Source organism: Mustelus asterias, chromosome 16 (assembly GCF_964213995.1).
Source record: "Mustelus asterias chromosome 16, sMusAst1.hap1.1, whole genome shotgun sequence".
In the NCBI taxonomy this organism is placed as follows: Eukaryota; Metazoa; Chordata; class Chondrichthyes; order Carcharhiniformes; family Triakidae; genus Mustelus; species Mustelus asterias.
The window spans coordinates 51854157-51876002 of NC_135816.1; the positions used below are offsets into that span (position 1 = coordinate 51854157).

The 21846-nt window shown below is 42.8% G+C and overlaps 1 protein-coding gene across 2 annotated transcripts in view; it reads right to left on the reverse strand.

Moving 5' to 3' along the window:
* The window catches only part of stk10 (serine/threonine kinase 10), a 113975-nt gene that overhangs the window by 32726 nt on the left and 59403 nt on the right, over positions 1-21846 (reverse strand). For both annotated transcript variants that reach the window (XM_078231118.1, XM_078231117.1), the window contains exons 5-8: positions 16277-16349; positions 12164-12358; positions 7051-7132; positions 1034-1168 (exon numbers count right to left, since the gene is read on the reverse strand). In XM_078231118.1, the coding sequence (XP_078087244.1) occupies positions 1034-1168; positions 7051-7132; positions 12164-12358; positions 16277-16349 (485 nt within the window). The remainder of the gene's footprint in view (positions 1-1033; positions 1169-7050; positions 7133-12163; positions 12359-16276; positions 16350-21846) is intronic.

Genomic DNA, 21846 nt, shown 5'->3' on the forward strand with positions numbered 1-21846 from the left:
GAATGCACTACCATAGAATACAGTGCAAAAGAGGCCCTTCAGCCCCATTGAGTCTGCACTGACACACCTGACCTCCCACCTAATCCCATTTACCAGCGCTTGGTCTTGTGCATCTGCATATGCACACATACTTTAGAAGTTACATTCACATTATAATACAAAAAATAGTAGAATAGAATTAAGCAGGCATAAAACTGAAGTCTCAAGTAGAGCATTTATCTAGCTAACTTGATTTGATTGAAAATGATTGCATTGCAAACTGACAGGACATTCAGTGCTGCAGCATTCTATAATATACAAAATGATTTACCCCATCTTTGAAAGATTTTATTGTCCTACTCCTCTGCTCTTTCCCCGCAGCCCTGCAATTTTATTTTTTTCCTTTTTAAATATACATTCAATTTCCTTTTGAAAGTGATTACATCGAATCTACTTCCGGTAATCTTTCAAGCAGTACATTCGAGATCATAAGTTGGTGCATTAAAAAAGCCCACCTTTCTGAATCTATCAATTATCATTGTCAGATATTGCCACTGGAAAACAGTTTCTCCCTATCTATTGTAACAGAATCCTGAACAATTTTGAACACCTCCATTAACCTCCCTGCTCTGAGAGCAATCCTAGCCTCGCTAGTCTCTCCACATGACTAATTATTCTATCCCCGATAATCAAATCTCCAAAGCCTCAACGTTATTCCTAAACTGTGATACCCGGAAGTCAACACAATGCTCAAGTGAGGCCTAACTAGACCAATTTTTAAAAATTAGCACAACTTTGTTGCTTTGGGCAAATTATTATAAGCACTATTTTAAAATGGAGTCTCTCAAAGATAAAGAAAAGTAAATTACGCTGTAATTTCACTGAGATATTAAAAGTTGCTTTCAAATGCACTCCAAAATTGCTTCTTATTCATACATACGCACTCCTATGCAGTCTTGCCAGACTACATCAATGCAGCTTTGTCTCAGTCTGGCTCAGATTTAGAATTTGGAACACAACTCTAAAAGTAGACGTTAGTTCAATTTGCACTTACTGATAATGGTTCTGATGAGTCATCATCTTCTGCTTCCTCTCGATTGTCTTCTATTTCCTCCATCACTTCAGCTTTTGCCTCTGCCACCAATTCCCTGAGTGGTTTATTACTGCTGACGCTGCTCACAAAAGGGTGCTGTTAAAACAAGAGAGAGATGATAGCGACTAGGTCAATTCAGTTGCTACCCCACACGACTGCATTTAAATCAATTTCTGGACCTCACTCAATGGCAATTTTCACACAGTTCCAGATTGTGTGTTCCGCTCAGTTTCTTTTTTTAGGGGATAAGTTTAAGCATAAAGTGAACAGCAACAGGTTAATCACCGGGCATCGTAAAAGTGAATATTTAAAACTCGGGCCGCTGCAGGAACGCCAACCTCCACACGCCCCCAACCACAAGATGAGAGCAGGTCAAAATCAAGAGTTCTGATTCTATTAAAAAGATGCAACAGCTTCATAAATTGCACGCGTCACTAACTTTTATGGGAATTCAGTACAAAGCATATACACAACATCGCTACAAGTTTTCACCCTTCTAGTGTGATTTTGTAAGTCTAAAGACAAAAAACACACTGGCACTTGAGACTGCATTAATGAGCAGTTAAAACAGTACAATACACAGAGGGAAAAATACATTTGATTCCTGGCTTGGGTCACTGTCTGTGCAGGGTCTGCACATCCTCCCCGTGTCTGCGAGGGTTTTCTACGGTACTCCGGTTTCCTCCCACAGTCCAAATATGTGCTGGTTAGGTGCATTGGCCATGCTAAATTCTCCCTCAGTGTATCCGAACAGGAGCTGGAGTGTGGCGACTAGCAGATTTTCATAGTAACTTCATTGCAGTGTTAATGTAAGCCTACTTGTACACTAATAAATAAACTTTAAAATTCGATGTCAACTTATTCATTCTATTCAAAATTAACCAACATTATTCATCAAGGATGATGAATGGCCAGTATGATTTAGCAGGTTCTAAAATAAAAATGCTCCAAAAACACAATCATGTTGAGAGTGAGTCTTGGGCCTAGTGCTGGCATACCTACTTCTGAGGCGAGATGCAGGGTGCAAACCTCACTGGAGACAGTATTAGTGAGTAGAGATCGCAGATTGACAAATTTGGATTGGCATGCAACTGATACTCACTCACATCAATGAGTATGGGTGCCCTACACCCTTCCATTGTATGGGTTTTGGGAGCCCATGAAACTATTCGTAGCAGAGAACCAGCCACTTTAAACCAAATGAAGTTGAATGGTTACGCCAAGGAGCATTTACATTGTGGCCTGTTAGCCAACCTGTAAATCATTCCACGCTACTGTCCAAGGGGAGTGTGAATGTATGAAAATAAACGTAATAGATAGTAATAGAGATGTGGATGTACTGTCCATGGGGATGGTGCCAGAGGACTGGAGAATGGCGAATGTTGTTCCTCTCTTTAAGAAAGGGAATAGAAATGACCCCGGTAATTATAGACCGGTTAGTCTTACTTCGGTGGTTGGTAAATTGATGGAAAAGGTCCTTAGAGATGGGATTTATGACCATTTAGAAAGATGCGGATTAATCCGGGATAGTCAGCACGGATTCGTGAAGGGCAAGTCGTGCCTCACAAATTTGATAGAATTTTTTGAGGAGGTAACTAAGTGTGTTGATGAAGGTAGGGCAGTTGATGTCATATACATGGATTTTAGTAAGGCGTTTGATAAGGTCCCCCATGGTCGGCTTAGGATGAAAGTGAGGAGGTGTGGGATAGAGGGAAAGTTGGCCGATTGGATAGGTAACTGGCTGTCTGATCGAAGACAGAGGGTGGTGGTGGATGGAAAATTTTCGGATTGGAGGCAGGTTGCTAGCGGAGTGCCGCAGGGATCAGTGCTTGGCCCTCTGCTCTTTGTGATTTTTATTAATGACTTAGAGGAGGGGGCTGAAGGGTGGATCAGTAAATTTGCTGATGACACCAAGATTGCTGGAGTAGTAGATGAGGTGGAGGGCTGTTGTAGGCTGCAAAGAGACATAGATAGGATGCAAGGCTGGGCTGAAAAATGGCAAATGGAGTTTAACCCTGATAAATGTGAGGTGATTCATTTTGGTAGGACTAATTTAAATGTGGATTACAGGGTCAAAGGTAGGGTTCTGAAGACTGTGGAGGAACAGAGAGATCTTGGGGTCCATATCCACAGATCTCTAAAGGTTGCCACTCAAGTGGATAGAGCTGTGAAGAAGGCCTATAGTGTGTTCGCTTTTATTAACAGGGGGTTGAAGTTTAAGAGCCGTGGGGTTATGCTGCAACTGTACAGGACCTTGGTGAGACCACATTTGGAATATTGTGTGCAGTTCTGGTCACCTCACTATAAGAAGGATGTGGAAGCGCTGGAAAGAGTGCAGAGGAGATTTACCAGGATGCTGCCTGGTTTGGAGGGTAGGTCTTATGAGGAAAGGTTGAGGGAGCTAGGGCTGTTCTCTCTGGAGCGGAGGAGGCTGAGGGGAGACTTAATAGAGGTTTATAAAAATGATGAAGGGGATAGATAGAGTGAACGTTCAAAGACTATTTCCTCGGGTGGATGGAGCTATTACAAGGGGACATAACTATAGGGTTCGTGGTGGGAGATACAGGAAGGATATCAGAGGTAGGTTCTTTACGCAGAGAGTGGTTGGGGTGTGGAATGGACTGCCTGCAGTGATAGTGGAGTCAGACACTTTAGGAACATTTAAGCGGTTATTGGATAGGCACATGGAGCACACCAGGATGATAGGGAGTGGGATAGCTTGATCTTGGTTTCAGATAAAGCTCGGCACAACATCGTGGGCCGAAGGGCCTGTTCTGTGCTGTACTCTTCTATGTTCTAATAGATGTAATCAACCTTCATAATATACATTCTCCATTGCATGAGAAAAACTTCAGTAATGTTTTATTCCCGTTAAAAAAAACATGTCAGGCACTTCCACAATGACCCAAGTTGAAAATGGAGTTTACTGAGTAACTAACATCCTCTGCAAGCACAAGAACCTGTTACTTTCCTTAGTTTATCAGAGACAAATTTTCTTGTCTTGTTACCATATATTCCTATGAAACCATTTTGACTGTAGTTTGCACACAGTTTGTGTAGGCAATCTCGTTACAGCAATTGGAAATTTAGTAATTTGTTAAAAAATTAGAACCCTGCACATTTGTCACAGTCAGGTAGATTTAATAGAATTTTGATAGTATACCTGTTTCTGAGAAGATTAAATAAGTGCCAACTAACCCCTCCTGATGAATTTAATCCACAGGAAATAGAAAACAATAAAATATTCCTCAACCTCTCATTGGCTATGTTAATAAGCTGTGTGTGAAATTTAGAGCTGATAGTGCAATTACAATGCAGCCACTGGTTTAGCCTGATACAATCTTGATGTTGGATTCCCAAAACCAAAATTTCCAACTTTAAAACATTGGTAGCGGGTCAACTGCAGCCGTGGTGAAGCTAGAGGTACCAAGCCTCAAACAAATGCTGTTTGGCTGCTTGCAATGCACCAATGCCCAGACAGGTCTGCATTGATAAAATATGAAGCATGATTGCCCGAAAAACATAAAAGGTTTCTTCACAAAAAAGAGCAACACAGGAAACTTTCAATCACTGTCAACAGAAACAATTGGAGGGGGTGGGACTCTTGGCAGATTATTCATTTTCAGTGGAGGAAGTGTGATGTAGATGAAAGGTTAAAGTGAAAGTTCAGTTAACAAATCTCCCGTGACATTGCTTATGCCAAGTTGGAGGCTGTTTAAAAAGTTACATAAGGTATGTTGTGCTGCGCTGTACACAACTTTCAACAGAGGACTGATCCTGTGCTGTTGCACAAGCGGTGTCAATATCAAATACAGTCATGAGGTAAAGGGGGTAAAGACAGGGGCAATGCCATCAGGTGCAGAAGTAATTTGTTGCATATTTTAAAGTATTATTTGATTATTCCCACAATAAATTCCTATGGTCACATTAAGGATGGAAACTGCCTTTGTAAACTTGCCTCCTGGGGCTGCAGTTCAGTGGAGGGGAGGATGAGGAGAAGGAAGAAATAATGTCATTACATCGTGACGTGTTTATAAAGGCAACATCTGTTACAGATGTAAACAAAGGAACTAATAATGGCAAACCTTAACAGGAAGCCATGGAGACTTTCATTAATATATAAAATTAGATATAATTGTACCACAGAGGCGCAGATTCTTTCAATACTATTTCGATAACATCTTGAAAGTAACATTTCTTCTAAAACAATTTTTTTAATGTACAGAACAGGCTCCAATCAGACCATTATGATGTTAAACATGTTTAGTGACTTAGTATAATTTATATGCAGCCACATCTACCAAAATTAGATGTGGTACAAGATTTAAGCCAAATCATGTAATGGTGATATAAAGCATTCCTTAAGCCAAATAAAGCTAAATACCAACTGCCCGAAGCAGCAGGACTTTGTGCACTTTTAACCAATCCACTGCTGCCTCACAGCACCAGAGACCTGGGTTCGATTCCCAGCTTGGGTCACTGCCTGTGTGGAGTTTGCATATTCTCCCCGTGTCTGCGTGGGTTTCCTCCCGGTCCTCCGGTTTCCTCCCACAGTCTGAAAGACATGCTGGTTAGGTACATTGACCGGAACAGGCGCCAGAGTGTGGCGACTAGGGGAATTTCACAGTAACTTCATTGCAGTGTTAATGTAAGCCTTACTTGTGACTAATAAGAAATATACTTTTTAAAAACTTTAAACTTTCGCATATAGGCAGGCGTTTGGTTTGCTGACAATCATGTTTGCTTTAGGAGGAAAATATATCCCTATTTGATGGAAAAACTCTTATCTTGCCACTCCAGTTAATACAAATCTGCCCTTGGGCCATCATACTATCGTAGATACGCTGTCATTTGCAATATGGAAAAATCATACAGAAAATATAAAATCTCCCTTCAAGGATCGTTAATAAGCATGCTTGGTATTAGATATCGATTTTGCAATAAGTGGCTCCTCCTGGCCTAACTGCAAAAAAGTGTTAAAGCAGCCATGATTTTTAAGCTACATTCACTCCCTCCCTTTCCCTGAGCCCAACACACAAAGTTAACAGGTTCTTTTCCAGGGTCCAACAACCAGAAAACACCTTTCCAAAAATCAAATTTCAGGCTCCTCTTCTTTTTAAAAATGTTACCAAGGAAAATTATTGCAGTAGCTGCTAAAAATGATTAGCGAGACAAAAACATTTGATATGTTCAAATAAGAGCTGGGTGCAAAGATGGGGAAGACAGCTAGGGCGAGAGAGATGTTCCTGTATTGAAACACTGCTTGCTCTCATAAAAAAAATTTTTTTAATTCTCTTGAAAGGAAACAGCAAAGGCAAGGAACAAAACAGAAGAAAAAAGCACATCCATATTACTCACATTTAGGCATTGTTCTGATCTCCAATAAATCAATTACAATATAAAGAACACAGTACTTGGCCCAAAATAGATAAAAGCCAGTTACTATTACAGCAATTTCTGTTTGAAGCTGAAACCTGAACCATTACGAAAATCACCTCTTTCCAACTTCATTTTGTTTTATACTGGCCCCCCGACAAATACCTTCTCTAAGATGATCTATTTTTGCTGAGGTTCAATCGTTCCTAAATCTATTGATTGTACCCACTCATTATTCCAGCACACAAGAATGAAAAATTGAATCAATACCCATTATAGACTGGACAGCCAACTGAAAATTTAAGGCTGAAAGTTAACCTCACTCAGCCTGCTTCTAACATTCAGACATCATGGCTACGGCATTTAATAAAAATCAATAAAACGTCTCAACTTTCCATTAACCCACATTTTTCTAGGTAGTAATGAAAGACAGTGGTTCATTTTTATCAATTTGAAATGGATAGAAATGTCACAATGAATCCCATGACAGTTGAAGAAGTGCTGTTTTAAGTAGCACGAGACATAAAGGTAGACAAATACCTAGAATTTGACGATGGCACAATCCATGAGATGAAACAAGATTATGCTTCTCACATTCTCACCTGCAATAGCTGAGCAGCACTAAGGCGGGTATCTGGATTCTTATCCAGTGCTTTTTTGAGGAAATCTTTAAAATCTTTAGACCTGAGGAAATGACAGTTCCAACAATTATTTCATTTAATAACATGGCTTAACTCCATCAGGCTCAAATTATATTTTCTATTAAGTGTTGAAAATGGTGTCCAAGTTTTAAACTCAACAGTGCTTTACATCAGAACGGCAACACTTTCAAAACCCTTTCCATTATCCACATCAGGTCCAAACCAGGAGTAAGACGCCACCCTCACCTGGGTAGGGACAACATGCAAAAAGTTGGACATCATCCAGGCACACAGCTTCACTTGATCAGTCCCTCTACCACTGGACTCAGTCACCACCCTCTCCATCATTGTCGCACCATGGCTATAGTATGCAGTATCTACAGAATGTGGTGCAGCAACTCACCTGGGACTGCAGTGCTTCAAGGAGATCTCCCAAATGCACTCTTACCACAAAAAGAGGGGCTTTTCAAACATCAAGAATATTTTAAAAACACAAACAAGCCAAGTAATTTCTTAAGCAAAACGTTGCATGTTAAAATTCAACTGTGTTACTGAACAAAGTAAGATGTCTCACAACACCAGGTTAAAGTCCAACAGGTTTATTTGGTAGCACAAGCCACAAGCTTCCAGAGCGCTGTCCCTTCGTCAGGTAAGTGGGAGTTCTATTCACAAACAGGGCGTATAAAGACACAAACTCAATTTACAAAATAATGGTTGGAATGCGAGTCTTTACAGGTAATCAAGTCTTAAAGGTACAGACAATGTGAGTGGAGAGAGGGTTAAACACAGGTTAAAGAGATGTGTATTGTCTCCAGCCTGGACAGTTAGTGAGATTTTGCAAGCCCAGGCTCGTTGTAGGGGTTACAGATGATGTGACATGAACCCAAGATCCCGGTTGAGGCTGTCCTCATGTGTGCAGAACTTGGCTATCAATCTCTGCTCAGCGATTCTGCGCTATGTCGTGAAGGCCACCTTGGAGAACGCTTACCTGAAGATCAGAGGCCGAATGCCCGTGACCGAAAGAGTTCCCAAACAGGAGGAGAACACTCTTGCCTGGTGATTGTCGAGCGGTGTTCATTCATCCGTTGTCGTAGCGTCTGCATGGTCTCCCCAACATACCATGCCTCAGGACATCCTTTCCTGCAGCGTATCAGGTAGACAACGTTGGCCGGGTTGCAAGTGTATGTACCGTGTACCTGGTGGATGGTGTTCTCACATGAGATGATGGCATCCGTGTCGATGATCCAGCATGTCATGCAGAGGTTGCTGTGGCAGGGTTGTGTGGTGTCGTGGTCACTGTTCTCCTGAAGGCTGGGTAGTTTGCTGCGGACAATGGTCTGTTTGAGGTTGTTTGAAGGCAAGAAGTGGGGGTGTGGGGATGGCCTTGGCGAGATGTTAGTCTTCAATGACATGTTGAAGGCTCTGGAGAAGATGTGATAGCTTCTCCACTCTGGGAAAGTACTGGACGACGAAGGGTACTCTGTCCGCCGTGTCCCGTGTTTAAGACCTCTTCAAAGCACAGGTCCTTCAACCGACGCTATACACTAGATACATCGATGACATTTTCTTCCTTTGGACTCATGGTGAACAATCACTGAAACAACGATATGACGACATCAAGTTCCATCCCACCATCAGACTCACCATGGACTACTCTCCGGAATCGGTTGCATTCTTGGACACACGCATCTCCATCAAGGACGGTCACCTCAGCACTTCACTGTACCGCAAGCCCATGGATAACCTCACGATGCTCCACTTCTCCAGCTTCCACCCTAAACATGTTAAAGAAGCCATCCTCTATGGACAAGCCCTCCGGAAACACAGGATCTGCTCAGATGTGGAGGATCGCAACAGACAACTCCAGACACTGAAAGATGCCCTCATAAGAACAGGATATGGCTTTAGACTCATCGATCGACAGTTCCAACACGTCACAGCGAAAAACCGCACCGACCTCCTCAGAAGACAAACATGGGACACGGCGGACAGAGTACCCTTCGTCGTCCAGTACTTCCCCGGAGCGGAGAAGCTACGACATCTTCTCCGGAGCCTTCAACATGTCATTGAAGACGACGAACATCTCGCCAAGGCAATCCCCACACCCCCACTTCTTGCCTTCAAACAACCGCAAAACCTCAAACAGACCATTGTCCACAGCAAACTACCCAGCCTTCAGGAGAACAGAGACCACGACACCACACAACCCTGCCACAGTAACCTCTGCAAGATCATCAACACCGATGCCATCATCTCACGTGAGAACACCATCCACCAGGTACACGGTACATACACTTGCTACTCGGCCAATGTTGTCTACCTGATACGCTGCAGGAAAGGATGTCCCGAGGCATGGTACATTGGGAAGACCATGCAGATGCTACGACAACGGATGAATGAATACTGCTCGACAATCACCAGGCGAGAGTGTTCTCTTCCTGTTGGGGATCACTTCAGCGGTCACGGGCATTTGGCCTCCAATCTTCGGGTAAGCGTTCTCCACGGTGGCCTTCACGACACACGACAACGCAGAGTCGCTGAGCAGAGATTGATAGCGAAGTTCCACACACATGACGGCCTCAACCGGGATCTTGGGGTCATGTCACATTATCTGTGACCCCCACAACTTGCCTGGGCTTGCAAAATCTCACTAACTGTCCTGGCTGGAGACAATACACATCTCTAACCTGTGCTTAACCCTCTCTCCACTCACATTGTCTGTACCTTTAAGACTTGATTACCTGTAAAGACTCGCATTCCAACCATTATTTTGTAAATTGCGTTTGTGTCTTTATATGCCCTGTTGGTGAACAGAACTCCCACTTACCTGATGAAGGGGCAGCGCTCCGAAAGTTAGTGGCTTGTGCTACCAAATAAACCTGTTGGACTTTAACCTGGTGTTGTGAGACTTCTTACTGTGTTTACCCCAATCCAATGCCGGCATCTCCACATCATTACTGAACAAGTGCAGGAGTGTGAGAGACATAGTCAATGCTCAGTACTATTTTGGTCAACGAGGTGCATGAGGTGCAGAAACATATTTTACTATGTTAGAGAATCTTCAAACCAAGAAACTGAGAAATCCCCATGGACAGAGAGTTTCTGTATGCCTGTTAAAGTGGACATATTCCCTCGAATGAGACAACCACTTTACCGTGCTCAAGCAGCTTAAGTTCAGTTTACTCAGCAAAGATCCCAAGTGTCTACAGTGGTACGGCTGCTTTTAACCTGATAAAGTGGTGCAGCCTAACATCAATCATCACGAGTCTCAATTTCCCTTGCCTAACTGGCCAGAATCACTCTAGCTGTTAAGAGGATGGCTAGTGGGATTACCCAAAGCAGACTGGGAAACCTCAGTCCCAGTGACAATTGCATCCTTCCACTTCACATTACTGAACCAGTCAGGCTGGTCAGTCATTAGCAGTAGCTTGCATTAGTGCCTGGATACTGTTATCACACCTAGTACTGCCTCTTCCAGAAGCTGTCATCCCAAGTCACCATTTCTTCTTCAGTTACACAAGTGCCATTAGTTTGGTGCAAATTCCTAAAGAGCAGCTTAATTATTCACCTTGATGTTCTTCATACACAATTCAATACCACCCACTCATACTAATCACAAGTAAGGTGGTCCTAAGAACCTCTTGTTTAGAAAGTCTTCCCTGCCAAATAAGTGAGCGATGAGTCAAAGAGTTCTCCCTTCCATTGACCATTTCCCCTTTGTGAAATAAATCGAAAAACTGGTCTGTCACATAGCCAGGAGCTATGAAATGTGAAAGACTCATATCACTGCAATTGATCGCTGACCGTTCATTACATTTCCCGAGAACACTGCCAAACTCAAGGAGACCAAAGGTTTTATTTTTCCTGGGAAAGGATATGGAAAAGGGAAAGGAAAAATTTGAAATTAATTGAGGCTAGTCAGTGACTGGGGAAAAAAAGGCCAGTCTTACTTTTCCAGCCAGTGCCAAATTAATGCTAGACTTACTGCGTGTTGCAGAAACGCTTGTAGAATTGAGTGGAAGGGAGCACCGCATGACGGCATGAGAAAAGATTTGTTCAATTACAGCTGAACTGTGAACAGCTTAACCATGGATTTCAATCACATTGAACTGGATTGAGACTGCACAAGCACATTAGGTTTAGGAATTCCTTGACCAATCCATAAAGAAAAATACAATTTTTTTCCCCATTTGAAAGTCAAAAAATATTTCTTTTTTAAGAACATAATGCAAATCAAACATCAGCAAATAATAACGTTACTTAAATATGAAAAACAGGGCTGAGATTAGTCTGCCAAATGGATCCTTTCCCTTGACACTTTGTTTCAAGCCTCACATTAGGCCCTGCCGAAGGTGGGAATGTTTTTTTGGGTCTGGAACCCAACTCTGAACAACATACATGCCAGTTTCTCTTTTACAAAACAAACTGTCCGAGTTCCCCAACCAATTAGGGATGGGAAATAGGTGGGATGGCACACCCAAGAGAACTGACAAAACCAAGATTTGTGCGCACAGGTCCACTAATCTAAACTAACTCTCCACCTGCTGCACAGATCTTTCCGGCCCATTGGTGCAGCGAGTTGGGAAGATAGCGTGCAAGACTTTTGCACCAAGTGTGAACTGGACGCGTGCCGAAAGCCATTTTCTCAGCCCTGTTTGGCCGGCGTGATCAACTTTGTGTCCATTAATGCATCCAGCACGGCTGTTTCTGGCCTCCTGGACACTTCCTCCCCTCGATGAGAAGGATCCAGACGTGATGGCCTCGTCTGTGTGCATGCGTTTGCGTGTGTGGACCAAGGCCATTGAAATTCCCGTGTGGTCAGAGGCAATGCTGGGCAGTGTTCATCAGGTATTGCCAGCCTGGCACTGCCCACCTAGCACAGACATGTTGATCCAGATCCCAGTGCTTTATATGTTATGTTTGAGAACAGGATACAACATGCAACACCAGCCATTTTGGCTTGCTAGGATCTCAGTTATATTCTTATTCATGCACAGATGAAACAAGCGAATTAGAATTTTGGTTACAAATAGATTTTGGTCAAAAAAAACTTGTGCAATAATTCAGTCATTACCATCTTGATGGATTGTCCAGTGTTGGAGGATCACCCTTGGCAATTTTCAACAAAACTCTCATTGGATTCAACTCATGATGAGGTGGTTCTATCTGAGCCATTTCAATCAATGTTATACCCAAGGACCAGATGTCAGCTTTATAATCATATGGAGTATCTTTCATGGTCTCACACATCACCACTTCTGGGGCCATCCTAAAAGCAAACCAAGAAAGTAACGGCAGAGAAAACAGGACGAGCATGATTGAAGATTCCCTAATTAACAGAATTCTGCAATGGCCAAACATACATGTTTGAATACAATTATGAATACACTGTTCTATTGACACAGCATATATGTATACAATGCATTTTTTTTTTAAACTAAAAACAGAATCAAATAAAGGACAATACAGGTTTAGGGCAATGGTCAAATCAATGGGAGGCAATTTGGTATTGTTAGTGCAGTGAAAAATAGTATGAATAATAAACACAGATGTTTATATACATCAACAGGTTTAGCAAGTAGCCAATATTTATATTTATAAATGTTACAATTTTGCTTATGGTCCATTTTATATGTACAGTATAGGTATACAATTGCATACAATGCATATTTTCAGATCTGATGAAAGATCACAGACCGGAAATACTAACTCTGCTTCTCTCTCCATAAGTGCCGCCTAATTTGAGTGTTCCCAGCATTTTGTTTCTATTCAAAAATGCTTTTGACTGCACTGGCAGATATTTTGACAATTTAGAAACATAGAAAACTACAGCACAAAACAGGCCCTTCGGCCCCACAAGTTGTGCCGAACATATACCTACCTTCTAGGCCTACCTATAACCCTCCATCCTATTAAGTCCCATGTATTCATCCAGGAGTCTCTTAAAAGACCCTATTGAGTTTGCCTCCACCACCACTGACAGCAGCCGATTCCACTCGCCCACCACCCTCTCTGTGAAAAACTTCCCCCTAACATTTCCCCTGTACTTACCCCCCAGCATCTTAAACCTGTGTCCTCTCGTAGCAGCCATTTCCACCCTGGGAAAAAGCCTCAGAGTCCACCCGATCTATGCCTCTCAACATCTTATGTACCTCTATTAGGTCTCCTCTCATCCTACGTCTCTCCAAGGAGAAAAGACAGAGCTCCCTCAGCCTATCCTCATAAGGCATGCCACTCAATCCAGGCAACATCCTTGTAAATCTCCTCTGCACCCTTTCAATCATTTCCACATCCTTCCTATAGTGAGGCGACCAGAACTGAGCACAGTACTCCAAGTGGGGTCTGACGAGGGTCTTATATAGCTGCATCATTATCCCCGGACTCCTAAACTCAATCCCTCGATTGATAAAGGCCAGCACACCATACGCCCTCTTAACCACCTCCTCCACCTGCGGGGCCGATTTTAGAGTCCTATGGACCCGGACCCCAAGGTCCTTCTGATCCTCTACCATACTAAGAGTCTTTCCCTTTATATTGTACTCCTTCATCCCGTTTGACCTGCCAAAATGGACCACTACGCATTTATCTGGGTCGAAGTTAATCTGCCACTTCTCCGCCCAGTCTTGCATCCTATCTATGTCCCTCTGTAACTTCTGACATCCCTCCAGACTATCCACCACCCCCACCAACCTTCGTGTCGTCGGCAAACTTACCAACCCATCCCTCCACTTCCTCACCCAGGTCATTTAATGAAAATGACAAACAGCAAGGGTCCCAGAACAGATCCCTGGGGCACACCACTGGTGACCGACCTCCATTTAGAAAAAGACCCATCTATACACACTCTCTGCCTCCTTTGGGCAAGCCAGTTCTGGATCCACAGGGCAGCAGCCCCTTGGATCCCATGCCCTCTCACTTTTTCGAGAAGCCTTGCACATTTGACTAATGTATATCTTAACCAATAAGGCCTTTGTTAAGGCGAAGTCTTAACACAGGGGAACACATGGAGCACTTCAAGGCCGAAATAAAAGCAAAAGGTTGGAATCTTACCACCGCTTACGCCGGCTGAATTTTCCCATCCTGCCACAGTGAGCAGAGATTTGGCTGGCTGCCAAATTCTCCGACTTCGCTGCAGCGGGAGTGTGGCGTGAACGGCAGGTAAAATCGCACCCAAACTGTTGCAAAAACTGAACAAGCCAGGCAGCATCAGTGGAGAGGGGAAAAATGGAGATAAAGTTTTGAGTCTAATGTGATTTCTTTGGAATTTAAGTGCTTTAATAATATGCTGATGCAATTTCATTTGATAATTAAAAGAATGAGGCCACCAGATTCATTCTTAGTGACACTTTTCTGAGCACAACACGCTAGGCTTTGCAACAAATTCGAATATAAGTATGGGAGCATATGCTCGAATTTCTTTCTAAAAGTCAATCACTCGAGTTTATGCATGGCAGAGTGTAAAATGATGAGAATCATAGAATCCAATCCCTACAGTGCAAAAGGAGGTCATTCAGCCCATCGAGTCTGCAGTGACAATCCCACCCAGGCCTTATCCCCATAACCCCACGTATTTACCCTGCTATTATCCCTGACACCAAGGGGCAATTTTATATGGCCAATCCACCTAACCCGCACATCTTTGGAGTGTGGGAGGATACTGGAGCACCTGGAGGAAACTCTCACAGACACTGGGAGAATGTGCAAACTGCACACAGACAGTGACCCGAGGCCGGAATTGAACTCGAGTCCCTGGCGCTGTGAGGCAGAAGTGCTAACCCCACTGTGCCACCCTTGATGCACGCATTTTGGGACCCTAGTTTCTAACCCCTAACCCTATCCCTCCCTCATTACTGTGGGGAGGTTGGAGTCAATGGTTTTTTTTGTCTCAGATTACATGGCAATAAAGGTGGGCAGAAGGTAAGAAGTGTTCGCTGTGGCCTAGCTAGTATGGTATAATGCTTGGAGGAGTCGCTGGTCTTTTTCTGCCCATTAGTTCTCTATGTATATGAATGTGACAACTCTGAAATCTAAGGCAAAGATATAAAACATTACATCCGTGAATTATCGATATTATGGGCATGATTTTACAAGCCAAGGCCATCCATGAATGGCCGCCATGCAGCAGTTTAACACAAAGCAGCGTTCATTGCTCAGAGACAAGACTTCTGTTTCTATCTCAGGAGTCCTGCCTTAATAGAGCTGATGACAATCTGATGGCTGACCGCTCTGTACGTTCTAGCAGCACTAGCTAGAAGTGGTGGCCACTGCTGGGACTACAGGCAGCCCCCACCAGGGTTAGGGGTGTTGGCAAAGGGGCGTGAGGGGACAGAGTGGGTGAGCTGGGTTCAGGGGATCCACAATGCCATCCCTCCCCACCTTCAACTTTGGCCGACATGAGACCAGGCAGCTAAAACTGCTGGGCTTCACACATGGTGTGGGCCTCTCGCTCTCTGCCATGGGTAAAATGCTGGTGGTGGTGAACTGAGACACTTTATTGGCCATTTAAGGGTCTCAATAGGCCCAACTGCAGGTAGGTCATCTGCCACCTTCCCAGTCCCCATAAAATTGCAGGCAGTTCAGGGGGCAGGCCACTGCTGGATTTGACAGTCCCTCCACCTACAAACCCACCAGCGGAGGCGAATAAAATCCAGCCCCATGCTGCTGGAAATTAGGTTGTCATAACAGTTTATGGAGTAATTAAATAATTGCTTTGCAGGATCACAGTTAACCTTTGCTTGCACCCATTTAGTTTTATGAAACAGTTCATCAACAGCAACTTGCATTTGTGTAGTCTTTTCAAGACCTTAAAAGGTACTTCATATTCGAGACATTGGCAAAGTAGCAGAACATTTTAGAAGGCTTAGCCAAAGGCACAATGGAACGTAGATCATAAAAAAATTAATGCAAGGAAAAACCAGGTACCTAAGCATGTTCTAGAAAACGTACCAATAAAACTTAAACAAATGAAAAGAAACATCCCAAATGTATAAAACACAAGAAAGCATTCAAAGCAGAAGCCAAGAGTTTACTCTTAAATTCCATCACTGAGCAGCATGTACAGATCAAAACCTTCCAACTCTCAGGGAGTAAGTTATATAAAAAGTTAAATTAACCACATTGCGCCTTCTTCCCACTATACTCAGTCCAGTGTTTGTACTCCTAAAAGGTGATCTCCATTTGTACTTACCAATAAGGCGTTCCAATGAAAGTCTCTCTCTTTTGCAGTGTTTTTGAATTTTTTGCTGAAACGCCAAAATCAGCTGTGAAGGAACAAACATAATTATGCTTTTAAATGACTCTGTATGAGGAGCTTGGCAACAATTCTTTTATTCCAATTCAACACCATATGGATTTAATATTAAAACATTGTAACATATTATCTGATTAGGAGCAGGGCTGTAACCAATCCTGTGAAAGTAACCTCATGTTCACATAACCCTTCAACAATTTCTATCAATTGAGCCGTCCTTAACAAAAAAGCTACATGGCAAGGAGAACCTGCATTGATTTAGCACCTTTCACAACCATTCACACCACAAAGAGTTTCCAGCCAATTCAATGACGGAACTACATTGCAAAGAAGTCATTCATAGTGACAGGCTCAACTGGATGGAGATCCCCTCCACAAGATCTAACGTGGATGGGCATGCATGAATGACTATAGAATCCTCAAGCAGATCTTGTATGGGAAACTGTCTCAGGGTAAACTATATCTAGGCAGTCAGCACTAACAATACAACGACACTCAAAGAAAAAGAGGCCTACAAACTTGTACATTGCAGACCACCCCTTCTGGGAAAACAATGCAGCTGACCAGCCCATCTGGAGGCAAGCAATTAAATTTGGTTTAGTCCGTTTAGGGGCCATCTACACCAAACTCAATGTGCAACCTGCCCAGAGGAAATACTACAGAAGATCCCCTTAGCAGCAACAAGAACTACCAGTTCTGCCAAAATTAATGCTGCTCCATCATAGGACTCCTCAATCATGAGAAGACCCATAGAAGACATTGAGGCAATACCTCAATAATGAGTTTACCACCACAGCCAATTAAGTACTTTTGAAGTTTTGCCACTGTTCTAATAGAGTCAGAGGTTTATAGCATGGAAATAGGCCCTTCGGCCCAACTTGTCCATGCTGCCTTTTTCTTTTTAAAAAACCCCTAAACTAATCCCAATTGCCCGCATTTGGCCCATATCCCTCTATACCCATCGTACCCATGTAATAGAATCATGTTCGAAACCTGGTGGCCAATAGATAACACATTTTTGTGATATTGATCGAGGAATAATTATTGGCCAGGACACCAAGGATAACTCGCTTGCTCTACTTCAAAAATAGTGCCATGGAATCTTTCACATCCACCTGAGGGGGCATACCAGGACCTACTCCTTATGCAAAAACATCTTATGCAAAAGACAGGGCTGCACTGCCTTAGTATTGCAATGGAGTGCCAGCCTAGATTTTGCCCTTGCAATGTAACTTCAATCCTGAAGCCTTCTGACTTACTTAAGAGGCACAGCTGAAAAATTAGACATAACAATGATAGTACAAGGGTCAAAGCTCATTATTAATGTTTTGCACTTTCACCAGTATTGTTTCAAATCATAATGTGCACCATTCTGATTAAATGGGCTACCTGTGGTGGGTAAATACAAGAAACACATTTGAGAAGGAAGCCATTTATCTAGTTGCCAAACCAGATCATTTATTGGTTGGACCCGAGAGCAGGAAGGATTCAGCTACAAGCCTTTGAGGCATTAAGTACAGAATATCTCCAGTCCTTCAACATTAATGTCAGAGTTTAAATTAATTGGGAGTGGGGGGAATAATTCATTTGTTGCTGTTTATTAAACTAAAAAATGTTGTACTTTGTCACATTTGTCAAACGTGAAATTTTCAGATGACGGTTTAACTAACTGCGTTGTTCTCACACAATGATACAAACTCTTATTCTGAAACAGGAAATGCACAGGAAATTTAAAAGATTTTTTAAAAAAGGTTAGAGAAAAAAATGCAACACGAAGGAACTAATGACCCAGAATTCTAAACAAGAACAAAAGTTGCTGAAACCCAAACATAACAGAATACTATATGCAGCACATTCATAGGTCTGTCTTGTTCAATACAGCTCGGCCACGAAGTGACTGTGTTTAAACAGTGCTACAATTTCCTGGCTACAATTTCCTGCAATATCTTGGCATACCATTCTTAACCTCTTGCACAACTTTAAGGTTTAGCACAAAACAATTTTACAACAGCTCCAGAGGTAGATACCATCTTCTACGATATAATAATCTGCCCTTCAGAATTGTGTAACAAAAGGGTCATTTAACTGGGAATTGTAATGGCCCAGTTAATGAAACAAAATCTTGTGTTGCAGTAACTTACTCACTAAAGACTTGCCAAAAGTAAGCAGATTTGTAGTGTGATTTAACTGCGGAACATTTGGCAAAATGAATACAATTTAGAATGAATGTTATAAAAAAAGATCTGTAATTAGCTAGTTATGTTTTGTCCTAAACTTTCAAAGCTGAAGAACTTTGCATGGGGACAACACCCAGGAGCATCTCTCCATCCCTCACCCAGACCATCCACTGCTTCCACTGTTGGACAGTTTGCCCAATATTCAATGTTAGCTGAGCCACAATTTCTTCCAATTAAAGACTGGAAAATCATTTTAACTGTATCCATTCCCCCGAATCCATCTGCCCCGATTGTTTTCCACCCTTTTACTTCCAAGTTAAACTACTCGTCCACGTGTTTAGATCTATTGGTGACCTCACTCACCTACCATCATTTTTAATTTTCATCGGCCTTAGAAACCACCCCACCCAAATCTCTGTTCCTCATTTCCCGCTTATATCCTTCCTTTTCCTCCACCATTCGTGGCTGTGCCTTTAGGTCATATCATAGAATCCCTACATTGCAGAAGACAGCCATTCAACCCATCGGGTCTACACCAACTCTCCAACAGAGTATCCTACCCAGGTCCTATCGCTGTGATCCCACGTATTTACCCCACTAATCCACCTAACCTACACATCTTGGGACACCAAGGGGCAATTTAACATGACCAATCTACCTAACTTGCACATCTTTGGACTGTGGGAGGAAACCAGAGCACCCGGAGGAAACCCACGCAGACACGGGGAGACACGCAAACTCCTCTGGAATGCTCATATGCTCTGGAATTCCCAGCTTCAAGTTTTTCACCTACCCTCTTCAAAAATACCTCCTTTAAATTCTGCTCTTTGAGCAAAACCTTTGATCACCTTTTTTGGCTCAGTGTCTTTTCTGGTAACATTTGTGTGCAATTGCTTTGGGACACTTTGCTAAATTAAATGCAAGATGCTGGCAGGGTTCAGTTTTTTTATGCTGCTTTTTATTAATAGGGAATCGAAAGTTTGCATTTCATCTGATTTCTCTTTGGAACTTGTAAATGTTATGTTCTTTTTTCAATGCTGCGCCTTCAAACAATTTGAAACCGAGTTATCAAACAATTAATGAATACCTTTGATAGATACAAATAATTGATTGTATAAACACAGCAACATGAAGTACAACACAATCATAGCATCCCATCAGGAACATTGCATTTTACTAAGATTCATTGAAACCAGGTTACCAGACAACCAAAGCCAATGAACATTTGTTTAACTCCCACGCAATGATATTAGCATATACATCACTTCGTTGCTCCAGGAGTTGTCACCTTGGCTCAGTTGGTAGTATTTTCTCTCGAGTTGGGGGCCATAGATTCAAACCCACATGGGTGGCATGGTGGAACGGTGGTAGCACTGCTGCCTCACAGTACCACGGAACTGGGCTCGATTCCAGCCTCGGGTGACCGTCTGTGTCGAGTCTGCACGTTCTCCCTGTGTGGGTTTCCTCCATAAGAAGTCTAACAACACCAGGTTAAAGTCCAACAGGCTTATTTGGTAGCAAAAGCCACTAGCTTTCGGAACAGGCTGTTAACCTGGTGTTGTTAGACTTCTTACTGTGTTTACCCCAATCCAATGCCGGCATCTCCACATCATGTGTTTCCTCCCACAGTCAAAAGATATGCGAGTTAGGTTGATTGGCCATGCTAAATGTTCCCTTGGTGTCGAGGGAACTAGCTGGGGTAAGTACGTGGGGTTATGGGAATAGGGTCTGTGTGGAATTGTGGTCGGGGCAGACTCAATGGGCTAGATGGCCTCCTTCTACACTGCAGGGTTCTAACAGTCCTTGGGAACATAATCTAGGCTGATACTTCAGTGCCTTAATTTTATGGGATCTTGCTGCATTCAATTGGCTGTCATGTTTAACCATTTACCAGTGAAGCATTTTAGAAGTAAAATTACAGAGTGCTTCGAGGTGTCCCGGAGATCTAAAAGCAAACTTTTCATTTTTGAACTCAGCAACCATGTACTTGGCTCAAATTAAAAGCTAAAAGATCCACAAATCTGTAACAAGCTCCAGATTCTGATCTGGCTCATAACAACCACCTATGGACATAGAGCGCCTTTTAATGTAATAAAACAACCCAAGGCACAACAAAGAAGCAAAATTACACAAAATATGACACCAGGCCATACAAGTATATATTCGATTAGATGACTACAAACTTGATCCAAGAGGTAGGTTTCAAGGAGTGTTTAAAAGGAAGGAAGCAAGTTTAAAATTTAAGTTTATTTATTAGTAGGTTTACAAATAACACTGCAATGAAGTGACTGTGAAAATCCCCTAGTCACCACACGCCAGCACCTGTATTGGTACACTGAGGAAGAATTTAGCCTTGCTAACGCACCTAACCACCATGTCTTTCAGACTGTGGGAGGAAACCCACGCAGACACCGCACGGTGACCCAAGCTGGGAATCAAACCCAGGTCCCTGGTGCTGTGAGACCATAGTTCTAATCATTGTGCCACCACGTAGAGTGGCATTCCAGAATTTGGGGTTTAGGCAGCTGAAGGCTCAGCCACCAATGATGGAGAAATTACAATTAGGGACAGTCAGTGGCCAGAATTAGAGACGTGCAGATATCTTGCAGGACTTGGGGTTGGAGTCGATAACAAAGATGGGGAGGGGAAAGGCCATGGAGGGGATTTGAAAATGAACACAACAGTTTTAAAACCAAGAAACGCAAGAGTCAAAGCACAAGCTGTTGTGGAAATCCCCCAAATGTTGTATGTGTGTGTGTTTAGCTTTATCTAACGTGTGGTACGGAGAATGGTAATTCCCATGAAAGAAAGCATTAGACTGAAAACCGACCCCAGTATTTCCCCTTTCAGTTTCAACAATTAGTCATTAACCATGATGTTGTGTTAGCAATTAATTCAATTCCCCAATAGAAATTCTATTTTTCATTTTATATGTTTTTATTTATTAGTGTCACAAGTAGGCTTACATTAACACTGCAATGAAGTTACTGTGAAAATCCCTGAGTCATCACACCCCAGCACCTGTTCGGGTACACTGAGGGAGAATTTAGCGTGGTCAATGCACCTAACCAGCACATCTTTCGGATTGTGGGAGGAAACCGGAGCACCTGGAATAAACCCATGCAGACACGGGGAGAATGTGCAGACTCTGCACAGACAGTGACCCAAGCCAGGAATCGGACCCGGGTCCCCCGTGCTATGAGGCAGCAGTGCTAACCACTGTGCCACCGAGCTTCCCCCCAGATGAAAATGCTCAAAGAATATTCATCCAATCCTAATTTTTAGGCTTGGGGTGCATTCAACAGATTTGTGTGCTTTATCAGAACATCA